General features: G+C 42.5%; 1 protein-coding gene across 5 annotated transcripts in view; it reads left to right on the top strand.

Moving 5' to 3' along the window:
* The window catches only part of FLNB (filamin B), a 138,172-nt gene that overhangs the window by 56,462 nt on the left and 62,342 nt on the right, over window positions 1-19,368 (top strand). For all 5 annotated transcript variants that reach the window (XM_034777876.1, XM_034777875.1, XM_034777873.1 and 2 more), the window contains exons 3-7: window positions 9,948-10,196; window positions 11,415-11,512; window positions 13,170-13,317; window positions 17,187-17,305; window positions 18,652-18,729. In XM_034777876.1, the coding sequence (XP_034633767.1) occupies window positions 9,948-10,196; window positions 11,415-11,512; window positions 13,170-13,317; window positions 17,187-17,305; window positions 18,652-18,729 (692 nt within the window). The remainder of the gene's footprint in view (window positions 1-9,947; window positions 10,197-11,414; window positions 11,513-13,169; window positions 13,318-17,186; window positions 17,306-18,651; window positions 18,730-19,368) is intronic.

The following is a 19,368-nucleotide window of genomic DNA, read 5'->3' as shown; positions in this document are numbered from 1 at the left end:
AGGACTTAACAGTAAAATTGCTGTTTAGCAATGAAGTTGACTCAATGTCTGCTGCAATATCTCCTCATGCTTCCACAAATTGTCCAACAGACTTGCAGCTCTACTGCAGAGCAAAGTTCAAGAAGTATTTGATGCAGTTTGTCTAACACTTGTTCTTTCCCTGTGCTGCTTCTCTGTCTGAAGAATAACTTAAACTAGCATGAACAAAAGATGCTAATAACTTAGTTTCTGTGAACAACATCCTTAGGTTGCTGTGGGATTCCTAATCTTAGCAAAACTTTTTGCTCTGTAGAGTAAAACTAGTCTTTCCTTGTTAAAGAAAAACAGCTGCAGCCACGATTGTGCTAGGCATGTAAACCAAAAGCCAAGCGAATACAAGTTCAGCTGTCACTATCTAGGTAGTGATTGACTCCTGGTAAAATAATCCATTAGGAATGACTTAAAGCCCCAGTTTCTGGAGTCCCATGACTATGAATTGGCTTTAATTGAAGGCTAGAAACTTTTGTGGCTGCAGGAAAGCCTGAATACATGGCCTAAGTCAGGATTTCTCAAACTGGGGGTCGTGACCCCTGAGGGGGGTCACAAGGTTACTACATGCGGGAGGGGGTTGGTAAGCCATCAGCCTCCACCCCCAAGCCCTGCTTCTCCTCAAACATTTATAATAGTTACCTATAAAAGTTTGTTCTTTATATTTATAAGGGGGGGTTGCACTGAGGTTTGCTATATGAAGGGGTCACCAATGCAAAAGTTGTGCTATTCACATAACTCAAATTGTGTAGCTTAGATCGACTTTTCCCTTTAGTGTAGACAAGGCCTAAGTCAAGCTAAAGACTCTTGGCTCCCATTACACAATGCCTATAACCTGAATAGCACTACAAAGTTACTGTAGACTCTGCAGAGACTGTCCAATAGGGTAAACATCTTCAATAGGCAATCAAATTAAGCAGCAATTATAAATTGGCTTATAGTTAAAACATGGTTCCAGTTCAAGACTTTAAAGTGGTGGTGTATATTGCATGCCTTATGACACTCCATAATCCATTCTTTTGGAAAGCTGCCACTGAAATTCTTATGCTTTTATTATCCTATTTAAATCTAGGCTCTTAGAAGTATGGTGGGAGGAAACTCAGACTGAGTTTAATCTTCTTTATTGCTATCTCAGTCACTTAACCCCTTAATATTTTAGTTCTGAAATGGAGTACTTGTACACCAGTAACAAATGTCTACAGCAGAGTTCCTCAAATCAGGGTCCCAACCCAAAAGCAGGTTGCAAGTCTATTGTAGGGGAGTCATTATATTGCCACTCTTACTCTGTGCTGCCTTCAGAGCTGGGTGGTCAGAGAGCAGCAGCTGCTGGCCAGGTGCCTAGCTGTGAAGGAAGCGCTGCCACCAGCAGCAGCAAAAGTAAGGGTGGCATAATGGGGGGTGGGGTGTGATATCATCACAGCCAGACAAATTTTCAAGGGAAATCCCAGCAGAACAAGTCAAAGAACCCCCCCTGGTCTACAGCATTGATTGGGCTTTTGAACGGCCAGTTAATGCTTTGCCAACATGGCTCTTGCTTGTAGAGAGACTACTCAATAGGTCTGCTCTCTGGCTTATGTATAGGGCCCTGCCAAATTCACAGCCATGAAAAATGCATCATGGACTGTGTAATCTGGTTTCTGACATGAAATCTGGTCTTGTGTGCTTTTACCCTATATTATGTAGATTTGATGGGGGAGGCCAGTATTTCTCAAATAGGGTTCCTGACCCAAGAGGTTTTTTGAGGGGGGGGGGGGGCAGGGGGAGAGGTCGCAAGGTTATTAGAGGGGTTGTGGATATTGCCGCCCTTACTTCTGTGCTGTTGCTCGCAGTGGCATTGCCTTCAGAGCTGGGCTCCTGGCCAGCAGCCACCACTCCGTCCACCTAGCTCTGAAGGCAGCCCAAAAGTATGGGTGACAATATCATGAACCCCCTACAATAATTTTGCAACCCTCTTTGGGTCAGGACCCCCACAGTTACAACACAATGAAATTTCAGATTTAAAGATCTGAAATCATGAAATTTAGTTTTTCAAATCCTATGACCATGCAATTGACCAAAATGGACCACGAATTTTGTAGGGCACTACTTACATAGGTTGCCGCTAGGTAAACTTCATAACACCTATCCTACCACTGCTTATATTGAAGCTGACTTGCATGTCTTCCTCTATATGTAACTGAAGTACAGACTAAACCAGGGGTAGGCAACCTATGGCTGATTTTTCAGTGACTCTCACACTGCCCAGGTCCTGGCCACTGGTCCAGGGAGCTCTGCGTTAAAAGTTTTAAAAACCATAATTACTTTACATACAACAGTTATATATATTTTAGATTTCTAGAAAGAGACCTTCTAAAAATGTTAATGTATTATGGGCATGCAAAACCTTAAATTAGCAAATAAAGGAAGACTCGGCGCACCACATCTGAAAGATTGCTGACCCCTGGACTAAACAATGATAGTTGAGGAGCAAAGGTTGCTAATAGAAATCCTAAACTTCACAACTTGTATGTACTTAAATTCCACTCCTTGCTGGTCTTGGATGTTCTCTCTAGCTGTGACTCCTACCACATGGGGCTAATGGTCAGTTTGTGTATTAGACCAGTGGTTCTCAACCAGGGATACATGTACCCCTGGGGGTTCAGAGGTATTCTAGGGGGTACATCAACTCATATTGATATTTACTTCGTGCTTTTTATTTAATCTGTTGTAAAGCTAACAAGCCAATACAAACTAAAATTTCATACACGCAAAATGAAAAAATACTTATTTTTTTCAGTCATGGTCTGCTGTGGCACTGCTGTATTTCTGTTTTTTTTTTTTGGTAAGCAAGTAGTTTATCAGGTGAAACCTGGGATACACAAGATAAATCAGACTCCTGAAAGGGGTTCAGTAGTCTGGAAAGATTGAGTGAGTACCATTGTATTAGACCAGTGGTTCCCAAACGTCTACAGCCTGTGAACCCCTTTCACTAAAATGTCAAGTCTTGCGAACCCCCTCCTAAAAATGAATATTTCCAGGGATTTTTTCCTTTACCCGAGTATAAATTATAAAAGCAGTGATCTTGGAAATATAAAATTTGTTTTTATGACCTGCTTATTACACACTTTATTATTTATTACAGTATTTTTATTACATTAGGAAAACTGCAACACTCTTCCAAGATCTCATTTTCATAGCTTGTATCACTTTGAATAAGCCTGTTATAAGACAAGGCTCATATGTTTCATCAAGGAGTATCAGATGTGAAACAGCATGAAGATATTTAAGAAGCCAACTCAGAGTTCCTCCTACATAAGTATTCTGGTCTTGAGCAGTCCAGGCAAACAATGCATGTTACAACAAAGCTTAAACTTGTTCTTCATAATAATTTTAAAGACAATACTAGCTGTCTAATTTAAAAAAAAAAAGCAAAAAATATCCACCTCCCTTTCCATTTCTTATAAGGAGTCTTGAAGTTTAAATCTCCTCAGCATGATAGCAATGCTTGCTTTGATCTGCTTAGCTCTTGGAAGTCCAGGGGCCCTGTGCCAGGGTCCCTAGGGACAGCTCTGTCTGCCGTTAGTAATTTTTTCCCCAAGAACCCCCTGTAACATTTCACGAACCCCTGGGGGTTCACGAAACCCAGTTTGGGAACCACTGTATTAAACTGAGGTCACCAAGGGCCAGAGCTACTGACTAGTTGCATGCAAATCCCACTGAAGTCCATAGGATATGCAATTGACAGGATGAGTAGGGCCAGAAAACTTATTCTTGTAAATGCAAAATGGCAAACTCTAGTCACAGATAAAACCTAGTCTGCTGCTATGGGCTTGTCTACATGTCCTGCAGTTCAGGCTACAGGAATGTGACTGCAAGCGTAGACTAAAAGGTAACTAATTTGAATTAACATAGTCTTCTGAGCATGAACTAGAAGTTACCTAAGGTCCAAATGTAGCAATTACAGTGCAGCATGTAGATTGCGGTTCTTGTTGGGACATCCTGCATTCAGCCTGTGGCAGCTCAGTAACTGGCTAAGAGAAGGGCTGGCAGTAGAGCATCAGCGTTCTACTAAGTAGCACTTTGACCAAGAGCTCTTGGGTCACTGGTCCACTCCAGTAAAATGCCCCACCTGGAAGCATCAGTCACTGGGCAATTTCCCAGTCATCTGCTTACCTACAAAGCTTTCTCTTACTGAGAAAGTATTCATAATTGGTACAATTCTTGGGGGGTGGGGGAGAATGGTAAAGTGACAGATGTGGCAGTTTCCTGCAATATCCACATGGAACCTATTGGGTTAAGTTTAAGTAGAGTCTTAGAGTCTGTATTAAAAATACAATCCCACAGTACAAACATTTGCATGTAACATCTCTAGTGGGGAGATCTGACTAATCTAAATCCAGGGAAGTGTCATGGATTTACGAGGACTATTTGAACTGGTATGCCAGACAAGAATTAACTTCTGGGACAAACCAAGTTGTGGGTTTCTCATGAAAACTCTAGAGGGAGGTATATGCAAATGGGAAGTTTTTTGCTTAACTGGAGAGAGGCATTTTGTAGCTTCACCCTGAGGATGGGGGACCTTCTGTTTGATCACTTGTTACATGGAGATGAGCTTAAAGGCCAAAACAGTATAAAGCAGTGACTCATTGGTGCATGTGCTTGTTCTGAGCAAACAGCTATAGTGACCACAGGAAAAAATCATTTGGGAAAGGACCGATCTGCCAGAGCCCTTGTTTCAGTTTGAGGTGATCTCTGGTAAACTGACTAGCATCTATGGAGGTTCTTTTTGTGGTCATCTCTTAGCTGAAGTAGTTTCAGTTTAGAGGCTTGCTGAGAGTGCTGTGTGCTGACTAATAACTGTGGGCAATCACAGCACTTTCTCTCCAGATGACTATACAAAGTAGGCTGGCTAGGGGGTGAAACTTGTGGGAAACTCAGGATAGACAGGGAACTGTGCAGCCTGGAAATAATACCTTGATCAGGAGTGGGGGAGATAGGAGCCTAGACATAGTGCCCTTGCTGGACCATTGGAGAGCAGATACAGATGCAGTTGTCCTGAACTGTGATAAGTGTATTTCTGAGTTTTGATTTGATGATAAAGGAGTATCTCTTGGCAACTAGTGACATTTGGAGCTGCTAACTCATGCAGTGATTTAAATGTATGAGGGCACATGTTGATTTTTAAAAGTGAACAATACCAAACTGAGATTCAATGATACAGAAAGTCACATTCAAGCTGCCTGGGCTAATAGGGCCAAACAACCTTCAGGCTCTTATTGTCACTTATTTCTTGACACATCTCTCTCGGCTTGCAAACAAGGACAAATGTGTTAGCCCTTGACCCTGGGACTAGGGAGCTTGCAAGTTGTCATTCAAGAGCTGAATATACCAGTGTGGGGAAACCGCTAATGGGATACAAATATCTTCCAAGCTAGGGTGGGCAGACATCAGGCCTAGGGCTAGAGTGCTACCCCCCCTGGGGGCTTCTCTCTATCTGTGGCCTGGGTTTGTCAAACATACACTGCTCATTCCCTTCTGGCTGCTGGAATGTTTATTGCTGTTATTCAAAGCCATCTTGTTTATCCTTCCCTGCAACATTCCCTTCAGGCTCTTGCTGGACCTATTGCAGGAGCCAAAAGTTAAGCTGACAATTCCTCTTGCTCTTACTTCAGGGCCCATGGTAACTTATTCAAATAACTGTGTGGGAAATGAGTAAGGATGCTGAAAGCTTGAAAAGTACTTTAACTAGGCTTCCATGTCTTGTGCTTGGCCAGCTGGCTGAGTATGGTGAACTTTTTCAATTTGTCACAGCCCCTAACGATGGATTAGATGGTCTGGGTCTCCAGCATTGAAACCTAAAGGGAAAATATAAAGCATCATTAGGCATATTCCTAGTTACAAACAGCAGTTTAATCCTTTCTGAAACTTGTGCAAGTGTCTTCTGTGGTGCTGCTTGAACTTCTGCGCAGAACTAAGTGAGCCACTCGTGTTGGCATATCCCAGAATAAGCTGTCAACAAGTTGAACAAAAAGCATCATGTGGTTGACTGCTAATAGAAATGCATATTAAAGCATTACAGTACTATTGCATGATCATCTTGAAGTAACATCTAAAGCAGGGGTGAGCAAACTTTTTGACCCATGGGCCACATCTGGAAATAGAAATTGTATGGCAGGCCATGAATACTCCCAAAATTTGGGGTTGGGGTGGAGGAGGGGGTGAGGGTTCTGGTTGGGGGTGTGGGCTCCAGGGTGGGGCCAGAAACAGAAATCGGGGCAGGAGGGGGCTCTAGGCAGGAGAGTGATGCGGGCTCTGTGGTGGGGATAAGGAGTTTGGGGTGTAGGAAGGTGCTCTGGGCTGGGACTGAGGGGGATCAGGGTTGGGGCAGGGGGTTGGGGCGTGGGGAGAGGCTCCAGAGTGCAGGCTCTGAGCAGTATTTACCTCAAGCAGCTCCCGGAAGCAGAATGTCCCTTCTCTGCCTCCTACGCAGAGGTGCAGCCAGGCAGCTCTGCATGCTGCCTTGTCTGCAGGCACTGCCCCAGCAGCTCCCATTGGCTGTGGTTCCTGGCCAATGGGAGCTGCAGGGGTAGCATGCAGAGCAGAGCCCTCTGGCTGCTCCTATGTATAGGAACCGGAGTGGGACCATGCCGCTACTTCCAATAACCACGTGGAGCAGCCCCCTGACACTGCTCCCTGGCTGGAGTGCCGGAGCAGCGCAAGCCCCAGACCCCACTATCTAGCAGAGCTCAAGGGCCAGATTAAAACAGCTTGTGAGCCAGATGAGATCAGGAGTGGGCAAACTACAACCCGCGGGCCACAAGTGACGACTGTATAGAAGTCTTAAACTGACTAGAAAATCTAGAAAGACTTGGCTTAGAAGGTTTCTTCAATGGAACACAATTCTGCATATCCCCAGATATCCAACCACATGTCCTGGATAGTAGGTAAGGCAAAAGGAACATACCCATTCTTCCTAGATGGGAACTCTAATTGTGTCAAGCTCTGGTGCTTGCTTGGTTTTAGCTGTGGTAACACACACTTTGCAACATGTATAATTTCCTCCCAAGCAAGAGGACATATAACTTAAGCATTGTCATCTCAGTTTTTGAAGTCTGACTAGTGTTTTTTGGGACATCTTGGCCCGGGAATAGCCTTAGGGGCCTGGACATTCAAGTTTAACTCTTTGGGTTAATTATCATAAAATGGTACATAATCAGTCTCTGATCATCATTATGCAGTGATTACAAAAGGATACTTGCTCATCTTGTTGGTATTTGTATTACAAGCAATTGAGATTGGAACTAGTCAAGGTGGCAAAATAGACATGAGCTAAACTGTCATGATGTTAAAAAGTAACAGTAAGTTTTTCAAAACCTGTGCTGGACACTTCCACTACAGTTGGATAGAGTTTAAAAACTAACTTGCCGTTTGATCAGTTCTATTAAACTCTTCCTCATTCACCAACAGAAGATTAAGCTAATCAGTATGGCTTAATATAAGCTGGATAATTCTGTATATTTAAAGACCAATCAACCATGTTGGAAACCAAAATGGAGATGATTGGTGAATGTTAAAGGGATAGAAACTGGCACAAAAAGTGGCTCTTGGAATGAAACATCTCACTGATGCCCTGTCAAGCTTTAACGGCCATGTTTTCCTATTTTATTTCTTACCGCCTTCCTGTAAAAGACCCACAAATGGGGCCAACTGTCAAATGCCCAAGTAAAATTGGAAATTGTCCCCTCCAACAGGGATTTGGAGCAATCAAATGTTTGAATTGCTCCGCTCCAAAACCCTGATCTCCAAAGTCACCTTGATGCAACAACAGTTAAGGCTACAATTCTTTCATGGAGGTTGCAGAAGTCATGGAATCTGTGACTTCAGCCCATGGTGGCAGACACCCCCCTTCCCCCCCCCCCAAAGTTGCATAGCTGCTGGGTTCAATGTGGGGATCCTGTGGTTGAGCTCCTTATTTTTGTTCCAAATATTTTTAGTAAGTCGGACAATGCACATGCTTCCGTGACTCTTTCTTTATTGCCAGTAACCTGTCTAACGTCTTACTAAGAATATTCATGACAAAAATCATAGCCTTAACAGTACTTTAAAAGTAGATATGACGGTCAAATTGACAGGATCTAGTCTAGTACTTGTGCCAAATATGCCCCCACCTGATGACCTGCTAATGTAGTTTTCATGTCGTTCATAGCATCTGAATGTTATGTGGCTTTGCTTGGGTTAGGGGACTCTGTGGTAGACTGCTTTCTTCTAGAACAATAAGTTACCACTGCATAGAAGCAGTCAAATGAGCAAATGGAGTTGATAAAGGATATCTTCTTTAATCTGGTCCAAATTGCAAGAGGGAGATTAGTCCTGTTCATATCAGACCATTTTTTCCAGATCAGTGTCTCTTGAATTCTCCTCAGTTGTCTTATCTCTTATTTATATATCTAAGACAGCATTTGGCCCCAAAACAAGACTTCAGAAACTGCATTTTTTAAATTGCCTTTTGTTTTTGTCAGGGACTGTTGCTGAGGCACACCCAAGGAAATGGTGAGGATCAAGCACTACAGGAAGCTGATTCAGGCCACTAAACTATATTGTTGCTTGCTGCAGTCAGTGATCCCTCTTAAACTCTGTGTAGATTTTGCAGTTGTGCCATAACTGCAAAATAAAAGCTTTTTAGTCATGTGCTTCAACTTGGTGAAGCCACACCTTGTCATAACTGAGCAGTATTTCATACATATAGCAACTTGATTAGTGTGAATTGATCTGACTGGTTCACCTGCCTGGTAATGCTGGATGGGTATTTCTGACTCGAACATAAATCATTGCTATACTTTTTTTGTTGTTGTTGTCGTAACTAGAACATAAGTCATTGCTTTGCCTGTTCATGAATCAAGGGTAACACTAAAATGCCAATAGCTAGTACAAATTCTGACACTGAAGCATTGAAACTTCTGGCTTAGTGATGTTATAGCTAGGTTCCCAGTTATCCCAAATCAATTCACACCCTGAAATGGTAGGACCTTGATCTGATCTGTGAATGCTCCATATATGGGTAATAAAGAGCAGCAGTGCAAAATACAAAATGAGGAAGCCTGATAGAATAGGGGTTTACAAAATAGGAAGCAGATGGTTATATTGCAAAGATACTCTGCCCATTTCCTAAACTCAGTACATTCTAGCTTCCAGTCTTCGATATGAGCTTCCTAGCCGGCATTTCCTTGAAGCCATAAGTACGACACTTGGGGTCATAGCAAATTCTACTTCGGGGCAGGTGTTCTCTGGTAGGCTACAAGTCCTCCCTCTTGAATATTTCCTACTTAAGTGAAACTAGGGTAAAGAACTTGGCTGAATATATGATCCGTATAAAGGACTGGCTGTTTAACTGGTGCTAGACTACAAAACCACTTGTGTTGTGTGAACTTTCTCTTGGAACTTCTAATCTTCTGTGGGAGCTTAAACAGCCTGCAGTCTGGTTTTATTAACTGGTACTTCAGACCAAAGTAGACACATCTTCTACAAGTATCTAAATGTTATACAGGTTGAACCTGGCTTCCAAAAACAGTCTGACAAAACTAGCCTCCTAGGATGTGAGTGGTAGGCAAATTGGGCTATTATAATTCAGTTCTGTACAGAATGTACTGTTGTGAAACTAAGTATTTATATACCTCTGCTGTACATTAATTTACAGCTAACATTCTTGTATTGTAATTGCATACACTGAGCTATAATCTTTTAAACTTGGCTGTCATTTTTAACTATAGTTTGGTAATAGGCTAAAAGGAGCCAAAATTAAAGCTCTTTACATTGGTGTCAGGTTACTACTGCAGTGTTGTGTAATTCCTGTGCTTGCTTGATAGTGATTAAAATAGTGTATGTGGTCAGCTCTTTCCTTTATCAATTTAATAAGGCTTAATCAGATTTCTTTTGTCTTGCAGATAGCAAAGCAATTGTTGATGGGAACTTAAAACTGATCCTTGGCCTAGTATGGACCCTTATCCTCCATTATTCCATCTCCATGCCAGTATGGGAGGATGAAGGAGATGATGATGCCAAGAAACAGACCCCTAAGCAGAGACTTTTGGGATGGATTCAGAACAAAATTCCTTACTTGCCAATCACAAACTTCAATCAAAACTGGCAGGATGGCAAAGCGTTGGGTGCCCTAGTTGATAGCTGTGCGCCAGGTAAGTGTTCTCCTTGTAGGTCAGGGTCTTTCCTCCCTCTTTTATTCCCTGTGGCAGCATTGAGCTAATAGTCTAAATTTCGTAGTAAGATTAGACATCTAATGCCCTTCTAGATGAGACTAACAGGCTGTTTTATAAAAGTGCTATAAAACAGTATTTGTGGAAGCAAGCTGTAAATGACTTGCGTAGAGGTCAGCATAAAGATGAAAATATAGCTTGGTTCACTACAGTTGTCTGTTCTAATCTACTAGATCAACACCAGGGATGAAGGAGCAAACACTGGCTCCCAAACTGAAAAGAACTTGTGGTTTTGGCCAAACATGGGAACATCTTTTGGCTTCAGATTATAGCAGGAGGTTTTGTATTAAGGCTTTTAAAACACTTTTATACTGGGAGCAGAATGTAGGAGTTGAGGAAGCTGTACACCTGCAAAACTATAAATTTTCACCTTTGTCTATTTCTTTACTAGAGCAAGAGTAACATGACTGGGGGATGGGGGGAAGCAGCACAAGTACCTTTTTGCTGTGAAACGATGGTGTTGTAAGCATAATTACTTGAGCTAATCTAGTGCAATTCTGGCTATGCACTATTAGGAGAAAGTATCTTCACAGTATAGATTGTCAGCACTGCACAAGATTCCACTGAGCATCAGGACTCGAGTGTCATTAAATAACTTTTGAACTTAAAGCACAATAAGATACCTCATTCCTTAGGCTAAATCTAAAACCTCCCAATCAGATGGCTCTCTAAGTAATCTAAACTTGCATCTTGGTGAGCTGAGTGGGAGAGTCTTTCCTGACTGGCCTCTTGGTTCGTAGGCTAGTTTGGAAGTACATGGTGTCACTGAAAACTGCACTATATCCTGCAGTGCGCACACTTGGCAGTCAGTAAGTAAAAGTGACACAAATCCTACTTCATGCCACCTTCCTTGGAAGTATGGTGGCTGCAACCAATAAAAGTGTAGTTCTAGAACTGTGAGGAAGCCAGCCTTCTAATCTGAAAGCAAAACACTCACTATGGTGAGACTTCCTATTTAGATCTCCTTCCGTGAGAGCCAGTTGCTTTCTGGACTAAAAGCTGTCATATGCATAGATTTGGGAAAGTTTATTACCCAGAATAAGCAGTGTTGCATGTGACTGTCTCCATTTTAAAAAAACCTTCTCTAGCAAATAAACTATCAACGTGAAAGTTCTGAATGCGTAACTTGCTTATTCTTAGGTCTCTGCCCCGACTGGGAGACCTGGGACCCTAAGAAACCAGTTGACAATGCTCGTGAAGCCATGCAGCAAGCTGATGACTGGCTGGGTGTGCCACAGGTAAGGCAGACTGAAAGCAAAAATGCCTGGAGCAGAGAGGACACTGTCTGAATAAAGAAGAACAGGAGTACTTGTGGCACCTTAGAGACTAACAAATTTATTAGAGCATAAGCTTTCGTGGACTACAGTCCACTTCTTCGGATGCATAAGTGGGCTGTAGTCCACGAAAGTTTATGCTCTAATAAATTTGTTAGTCTCTAAGGTGCCACAAGTACTCCTGTTCTTCTTTTTGCGGATACAGACTAACACGGCTGTTACTCTGAAAACTGTCTGAATACTAAAAGCATGAACTGAGTGCTGTTATGAGTAACTCAGTTCTGACAGCCAAGTCCTGTTAAATTTGTGAACTTCTCTTCAATAGTAGCCCTCCAGAAGTCTTTAGGATGTGGAGCTAGACGTCTGCAGTATGTCTTCAGACTCTGAATCCCTGTTTTGACTCCAAGGGCTTGTCTACACTTAAGGCAGCTGCATGGCGCAGCTGTAGCGCTTAGTGCAGAAGCTACCTATGCTAATAGGAGTGCTTCTCTTGTTGGCGTATGGACTCCTGTCAACATCATGCAGTCTGTGCTGGGGGTTCGGCTGATAACTGCAGCGGGGTGTGTGTGGTAGACCAGGGCCTACATGCTAGCGCTATGGAGGAGAGGAAACTCCTGGTGCACCAACTAATGGCATTCAAGGGGAAATAAACACTTCAAGGCCAGGATGACTTTCCTGCTCTGACCTTGACTTATTTTTATTTCCGGTTATTTGCCCACTTTCAGCTTTTCTGTTGGATGAGAGAACAGTTGAAGTGACTTGGGCCCTTAAAATCGCTCAGAGCAATCAATTGCTCTGACTTAAAGTAGACTTGACTTCAACAGCAGTGAACACCTAGAACATATCTTTTGTTCTAAAGATATGGCTGGGTATTGGAACACATTGTTCTTTTTTTGGGTGAGGGGGGAACTTGCTTCATTCTTTACTGAGTGTACTTGTTTGAACAGGTTAACCTCAAGGACCCTGTTCAATCTGCCACCTGAAGTCTTAAGTGCTTTTATAAGAAAGGAGCTTTCTTTTGCAATGATCTCACTTGAACAGGAGCCCATGGATCTTCAAACCAGATTTTCATGCTAATAGTATAACAAGCAAAATATGTTGAATCGCTAAAGCTCTCTGAGCAGTGACTGTGCTCATGGCATTAGAACAAACTGATGGACATGACCGCATCATTGCTGTCAGTGTGAATTTGTTTTACTTTGTCAGCTATTCATCTACCATCTCCTTCACTGAAGGAATAGCCCCAGGTTGCTTTCCCAGGAGGGTAACTCTAATGGTCTCTGGTTTGAAAGTAATGCACTTCTTTTGATTTCTTTAGTTATTGACGCTAACAGATAATGGTGGTCTCCATCTTTTTTTCCCTAAAACTATATCTTAGACTATATGGCTTTACAAACTTCCTCTAATGCAGACTTCTTTGCTACTAACTCAACCCATGATACTGCATTAAATACTTTCAAACTGAATTTTGTTTTGTAAATCCTTCCAGTTAACTCTAGGAAACTCCTATGTAAGGGGAGCTATTGGAATGCATAGAATTCCCATGTACCTGAATTGTACTGCTCTTGGGAGTCTAATGTTGATTAAATGTATCAAACACTGTAACCTGCATATCTTCCAGGTGATTACTCCTGAAGAAATTATTCACCCTAGTGTGGATGAACACTCGGTAATGACTTACCTGTCACAATTTCCCAAAGCCAAGCTTAAGCCAGGAGCTCCTCTGAAACCCAAGCTGAATCCAAAGAAAGCAAGAGCCTATGGCAGAGGTAAGGAATAACACTTGCCAATGCAGGGTATTTACTTGACTTAGGTTGACTTTTTTCGAAAAACAAGTTGCTGCTTGATTGTATTGTCCACAGTTGGCCTGGAGTCCAAGCTGGATTCATGTACTTCTCATGTGGTGCTTAGGCTGAGAAATATGTGGACACAGCCCAAAAAGCACTCCTACTTCTAAAATGCAAATCCCTCCCCTCCCCAGAAAACCCCACAACCCAACAAAACCTGAGCATGTTTGACACCTTGCACTTGTTTAACAACTCACCACTGGAAAAAGTGGGATGACTGACAAGGAAACCTTTTAACAAAACTTACAGGACCAATGTCTGAAACAATACTCAGACATAAGTGTCCACCACCTGGTTTGCATATTATCTTATAGCATGCACTCTTAAAAAGCCCAGAAACCGAAATGTGGCCGAGAAGTAAGTAAAAGATTAATGAATGTATGCAGAGCTTCCTGCCCTAGAAGACTAGCTGCCTTTTGGGGGGAGGGGGGAAGTCCATACATATGACACTAGAACAGTCCTAGTGAAACTTATTGAAGAGGAATAACTTGGAATCTCAGTAATATTAGGTTCACAGTTGCCCCCCAGAATGGCAAAACTATTCACCAGGAATCAACAATGCAAGGTTTCCATTGCAGCCCATGCACTGTCTTGTTTTAGTTCAGTGCAAGCATGGACAGTGCTAAGTGGTGAGACAAGCCATAAGGGTTTCTGGCAAAGATGATGCGCTCTATTGGATGAGGGTAACTGGCTGGTAACCATTTTGGTCCAAATCTTAAACGTCATCCTAGGAGATGTGGCTTTGAAAACCAGTCCAACAGGAGGTTGACTGTCTACCTAATGTTGAATACTAGGAAAATCTCTTGCTGGCATGTCCATTCATGGCAAATATGTACATATACAGCTGTTCTAGCTTTCCATGTATGCTATGCTATGAGATGTTACCATATTGTATTCCAAGCTAACAAACCTTTCTTTACTGCAAGGACAACTATGTTCTCAATTGCCATGAGGACGTGGTTACAGTTTTGTATAGAACTGTACTGACTCCCTAAAGAGTGTTTTTATAGTAACCTTTTATCATGGGCAAAAAAGGCCCTTTAGGGGCAGCATGATCTGGAGGGCTAACGGGATTGAGAAGTGGTAAGTTCTGACTTCAGCTCTGCCTTCAAGAAAGTAGCTTTATCTCATTGCCTTGCTTTCCCTGCCCATGGGAAGGGGAAACCACCTTCTGAGGTGCCCCTCAATCATTGTGCAGTGCCTGAACACTAATGGCTCATGTGCAAAACTTGCATTGGTCTAGATGACTGATGCATTTCTTAACACCTAATGTGTGAACAGGAATATATCCTCGTATTACTGTTGCATTTCTCTGGAGATAAATAGATTTGGAAATTCTACTGTTCACAGCTACTTTTTGGGTAAAGCTACCAGACGCTGCATTTTCTACTAACTGTACAAATGGCTGTAGAGAAACACTTCTTAAAACTAGAGGCACGGTCTCATGAGAAGCAATTTCTTGGACGTGATATGATGTATATGCTTGGACTAGCAAAGAGCTAGCAACTTTGGGAACTCCTCCACCCACTCAGTCAACTGCATGACAGGTGTAATAGCTCAAGGCTAAGTGTAAAAAAGATCAAGTAACTAAGTTGCAGTAAATGCATGCTGTGACAAGTCTTGTGCGAAGATGAGTACAGAGCCTTTTCATTGGGGGGGGAAACTTAGCCTAACTTTAAATAAAAGTCCATGGAGTCTTGTAGGGCACAGACCTTAGCTTAAGCCAGAGGTGGCCAACCTGTGGCTTTGGGGGCCACATGTGGCTCTTCAGAAGTTAATATGCGACTCCTTGTCTAGGCACTGACTCTGGGGCCAGAGCTACAGGTATCAACTTTCCAATGTGCTGGGGGGTGCTCACTGCTCAACCCCTGGCTCTGTCACAGGTCCTGCCCCCACTCCACCTCTCCCCTCCCACTCCCCTGAGCCTGCCATGCCCTCACTCCTCCTCCCCCCACAGAGCCTCCCCAATGCCACAAAACAGCTGATTGGGAGGGAAGGGGAGGTGCTGATTGGTAGGGCTGCCAGGGTGGGTGGGAGGTGCTGGGTGTGGGGGGGAGCTGAATGGGGGGAAGGGACTGCTGTATTACTGTGGCTCCTTGGCAATGTAGGCTGGTGAATTCTAGCTCCTTCTCAGGCTCAGGTTGGCCACCCCGGCTTAATCCATTGCTAGTGTATATTAGCTGTGTAAGCTTAGTTTTGGCAAGATGTTTTGAATGACTTGCATGGGAGAAATTACGGAGGGATGTGGATGTTCACAAGCACATAAACCACAACAGTGTCAGTTACATGTAGTGAAAGTAGAATTCCTATTAAAACTACAAACTAAACTTTTGGCCACAATAACGAATACTGACTAGGTTAAGCTGTTTACAAACAGCTTATCAAATTCTGTTCAGAACTTCTCTGCCACTCCTCCAACTGCTAAAATGTTAAATATTGCTTGTGGCTTCTCTGTAATACTTTGAACAGTCAGTGAGTGACACCAACAGCATCATTCTTGTAACTAGAATGAAACAATCCTTGCTACCCTATGAAAGCTGGGACATGGCTTCTAACTTTTGGTGGCTCTTCTGAACAGTCTTAACTCCATCTTGGAGAATATGGCAGCCCATTATGAGACTTAAAGCCAAGTGGCATTCAGACTTCATTCTGGGATAAGCCTACTGTGACCTTGTGTTAATCATTAAAACTCCTAAAGGTGCTTGTATTGTAGGAAGTGCAGGTTGTGACACTAATATCCTGAACAGAACTTACGGAATTAAGGTAAGCTTAATTCAATAAAGTTCAACATTAGTAACCCAAATTCAATACCAGTTGGGTACATTGTATGTGCCTTTTCTAGTAGGGAGGGGATGCTAATGGACTTATGTCATCAACCTTTGAAGCCACCCCTTAGGAGAGAGATTCATAGACTAGTTCAAATTGGATTTTTCCAGAGACCAAGGGAAGACTTCTCTATTAAAAACCCTGAGTGTTTGTGTGTGTGTGGTGTTTTTTTTTTTTTTTTTTTTTTTTTTTAAACTGACTCTGGGCCTTCTTCCTCATCCAGCAAATGGATGGGACCCTTGGTACATGTAGGGCCCAAATCCTTACAATAGCAGCAGAAGGATTTGGCCTACTGAGGTCCCATAAGGTAGTGTGCTTGTTCTGAGCTGAAATTGTGATTAACAGGTAACCTCAAGGAATCCCTCTTGGGTTGGGGGGGGTGTGTGTGAATGGACTTTCTCTGCTAGAATCCATATTAGGATTGGGTTTCTTGATAAGCTTATTGACATGCATGAGATGTAGATTTTCATTGTTAAATGTTTCTCTAATGCTTTGTACCTTCTAAGAATAAGATGGGCTTGTCTAGACCTGTGGCAATTACCGGACAATCACTATTAGTAGTCTCTTCAGAGACTGCAAGTAGGTCCCTTGGGCACCCTGTCTGTGCTGGTGTAACGGCTGGGAACTATGCAGTCGGGGAATACCCTGGTCAGAAGGGGAGAGATGCAGGTCTTCATCCAAGAGGCAACAGCTGAGGAGCTGGAGGCCTCAGTGAGTACCCTTGCTGGAGCAATAAGGGGAAAGACCGGTGTAGCTACCCTGAGCTGTGACGCCAGTTGTCTAATGCCACTGGTCTTTTGGTAAACAAGCAGGCCTGGAAAACTGTTGGGGAACTTAATGTCTCACTACTTGGGCTGTATCAGAACTTGTATTAGGTGGCTTGTGTGATTGTCATAAACAATCTCTTATTTAGTTTTGAAACAACCAACTAAATGTGCCCTTTTGTGTTCTATCCCCCTTAACAGGAGTTGAGCCTCATGGAAACATGGTGAAGCAACCTGCCATCTTTACAGTAGATACTATCAGTGCTGGGCAGGGAGATGTAATGGTCTTCATAGAAGATCCAGCGGGGAACAGAGAAGAGGTCTGTATGCTAAACATGTTTAGCATGAAAATTGGTAGGGAAAATCTCTAGTTTAAATGATTACTGCCTACTGTATCTCAGTGTAGTAAACTGTATTTAATGCACAATACTTAAGGTGTTTCTCTGATCTTAAATAGAATATATGAATAAGTTAAGTCAAAATGACAACTGACTACAGTTTGCTAAGAATTAGTGTACATGGTTCTTAAAAGTAATAGAAAACATTATCCTTCCATTACAACTGATCAGGTGGGACACGAGCATGTTTTATATTTGTCAAGTTGTCCTTCAGTTCCTCTGTCTATTAAGCAGTTTTGCTTTTTAGCATGAATATTGAAAACTATATTCACATGCTGGACTGAAGTGCTATTCAAGACCCTGACATTACCAGGGAGATAGTGTTCCTGGAAAGCTTTGCTGGGCTCTCACACAAATCATGAACAAGCCAGCTAGCAAAATGTGTTCCTTAGCTAGGATCCAGTGGCACAATTACTATGTGCAATGTGACTGGAAGCAACTCTGAAATCTTTCCATAGCCTGTTTTCCCTAAGCAATATCTTAGTAGTGAAGAAAACATCTTAAAATGGTCTCCTGATCATTGTACCTACCAGACTCAAAGTCCTACTGTCTTCAAGCCCTTCTCCTAATTATAAATCACTCTTCCAACTGGGGAACAATCACAGTTCAAATGTTGAATCACTAGAAGTAAATTCTTTCAGTGAACTGTACTTGACCATCATTGAAAAAAATCAAATGACAGTACATTCAGTTACCAAATGGAACTAAATCATGATTGCCCTGCTCATTCTGCAAGAGCAATGGCTAAAGTTGTAGAATATCTGCTGCTAATTACTTAGTACTTGATACATTAGAACAATCTTGTGAGTACAACAAATGCTGGTTCAGTTAGTGGAAACTCCTATAATGTGATAAAGGTTGGTTAGTTTAATCAAGCGAGCATTTAAATTAAGACATTCCAGACAAGTACAATTATACACTGCAGTTGATATAGTTAACAATGTTGGTCAGCCTCCAGTTTAGTTGGTAGCAAAGGAACAGAATAGGTCACCAGGTTTATTTTAACTTGGTTCATGTATTTCTAGAAATGTCAGTGGCTTTTGCACAAATATTGGGGAACAGCTAGCTAGCAAGTGTACTTGCTGCCATGGCAACTGTATCTAACATTGATTATCTCTTTAGGACCCATGGCATTTTTCTATTTGACTAGCTTCAGCATCAAATTCTACCAACTAAAGATTTAATGTCATGTGTGAAAATTCTAATTTAGTAGATAGTCAAGTGTAGACTCAGTGTTTCTGGGACAAATGCTTTTTCTTCCTTTCTAGGCAAAAGTGACACCTGACAATGAGAAGAACAAAACCTACTCTGTACAGTATGTGCCAAAAGTTACTGGACCTCACAAGGTGAGCGAGTGAGAAGATTTTGGGTGTTCAGGATGCTCAATATGCTTAAGTTAATATTGCACTGTAAATGGGCATCTTAAACTTTGATTACTGGTGACATCTACCAGAAACCCTGGTGTAAATAATCTGTTTCCATTTTCTGTTAAAGTCTCCACAGTCTGGGGCTAATGGACTCTTCTCTCCCTTCCCCTAAGAGATGAACCCACCCACCTTTTTCTCCAACTTGTGTGAGAATATGGTCTTGTGGTCAGTACTCCTATTTAATGTGGTGTGCAAGGATAACAGGACCTGCTGCTGATGATCAAAAGGATAGTCCGTGATCTCTGATGGGGAAAGTACTCACTCTATGCCACTGAGCTCATCCTCGGCTGTTTTCTCCACACTGTTGTCAGCAAAGACTTCTCCAGAGCATGAGCAGAGCCTTTTGGTCTCCATGAGCTTTTAGTACCAGGAGTAGGGCCTGTGACTCACCCTGACTTGGGGCCCACCAGGATGGTAACTACAGTGGGACCATTGACCACTCCCAGGAAGAGGCTGACAAGAATGAATTGGAGGGGTGGGCTCCATTCAGCTCCTCCTGCCTCCTCAGTGCTGCAGTTATCTCAAGTTTTGTTCCACTCTAAGCCACCTGGTTGAAAG

This window comes from Trachemys scripta, chromosome 7 (assembly GCF_013100865.1).
Source record: "Trachemys scripta elegans isolate TJP31775 chromosome 7, CAS_Tse_1.0, whole genome shotgun sequence".
Taxonomy (NCBI): Eukaryota; Metazoa; Chordata; order Testudines; family Emydidae; genus Trachemys; species Trachemys scripta.
This window is presented reverse-complemented; position numbering and strand designations above follow the sequence as displayed.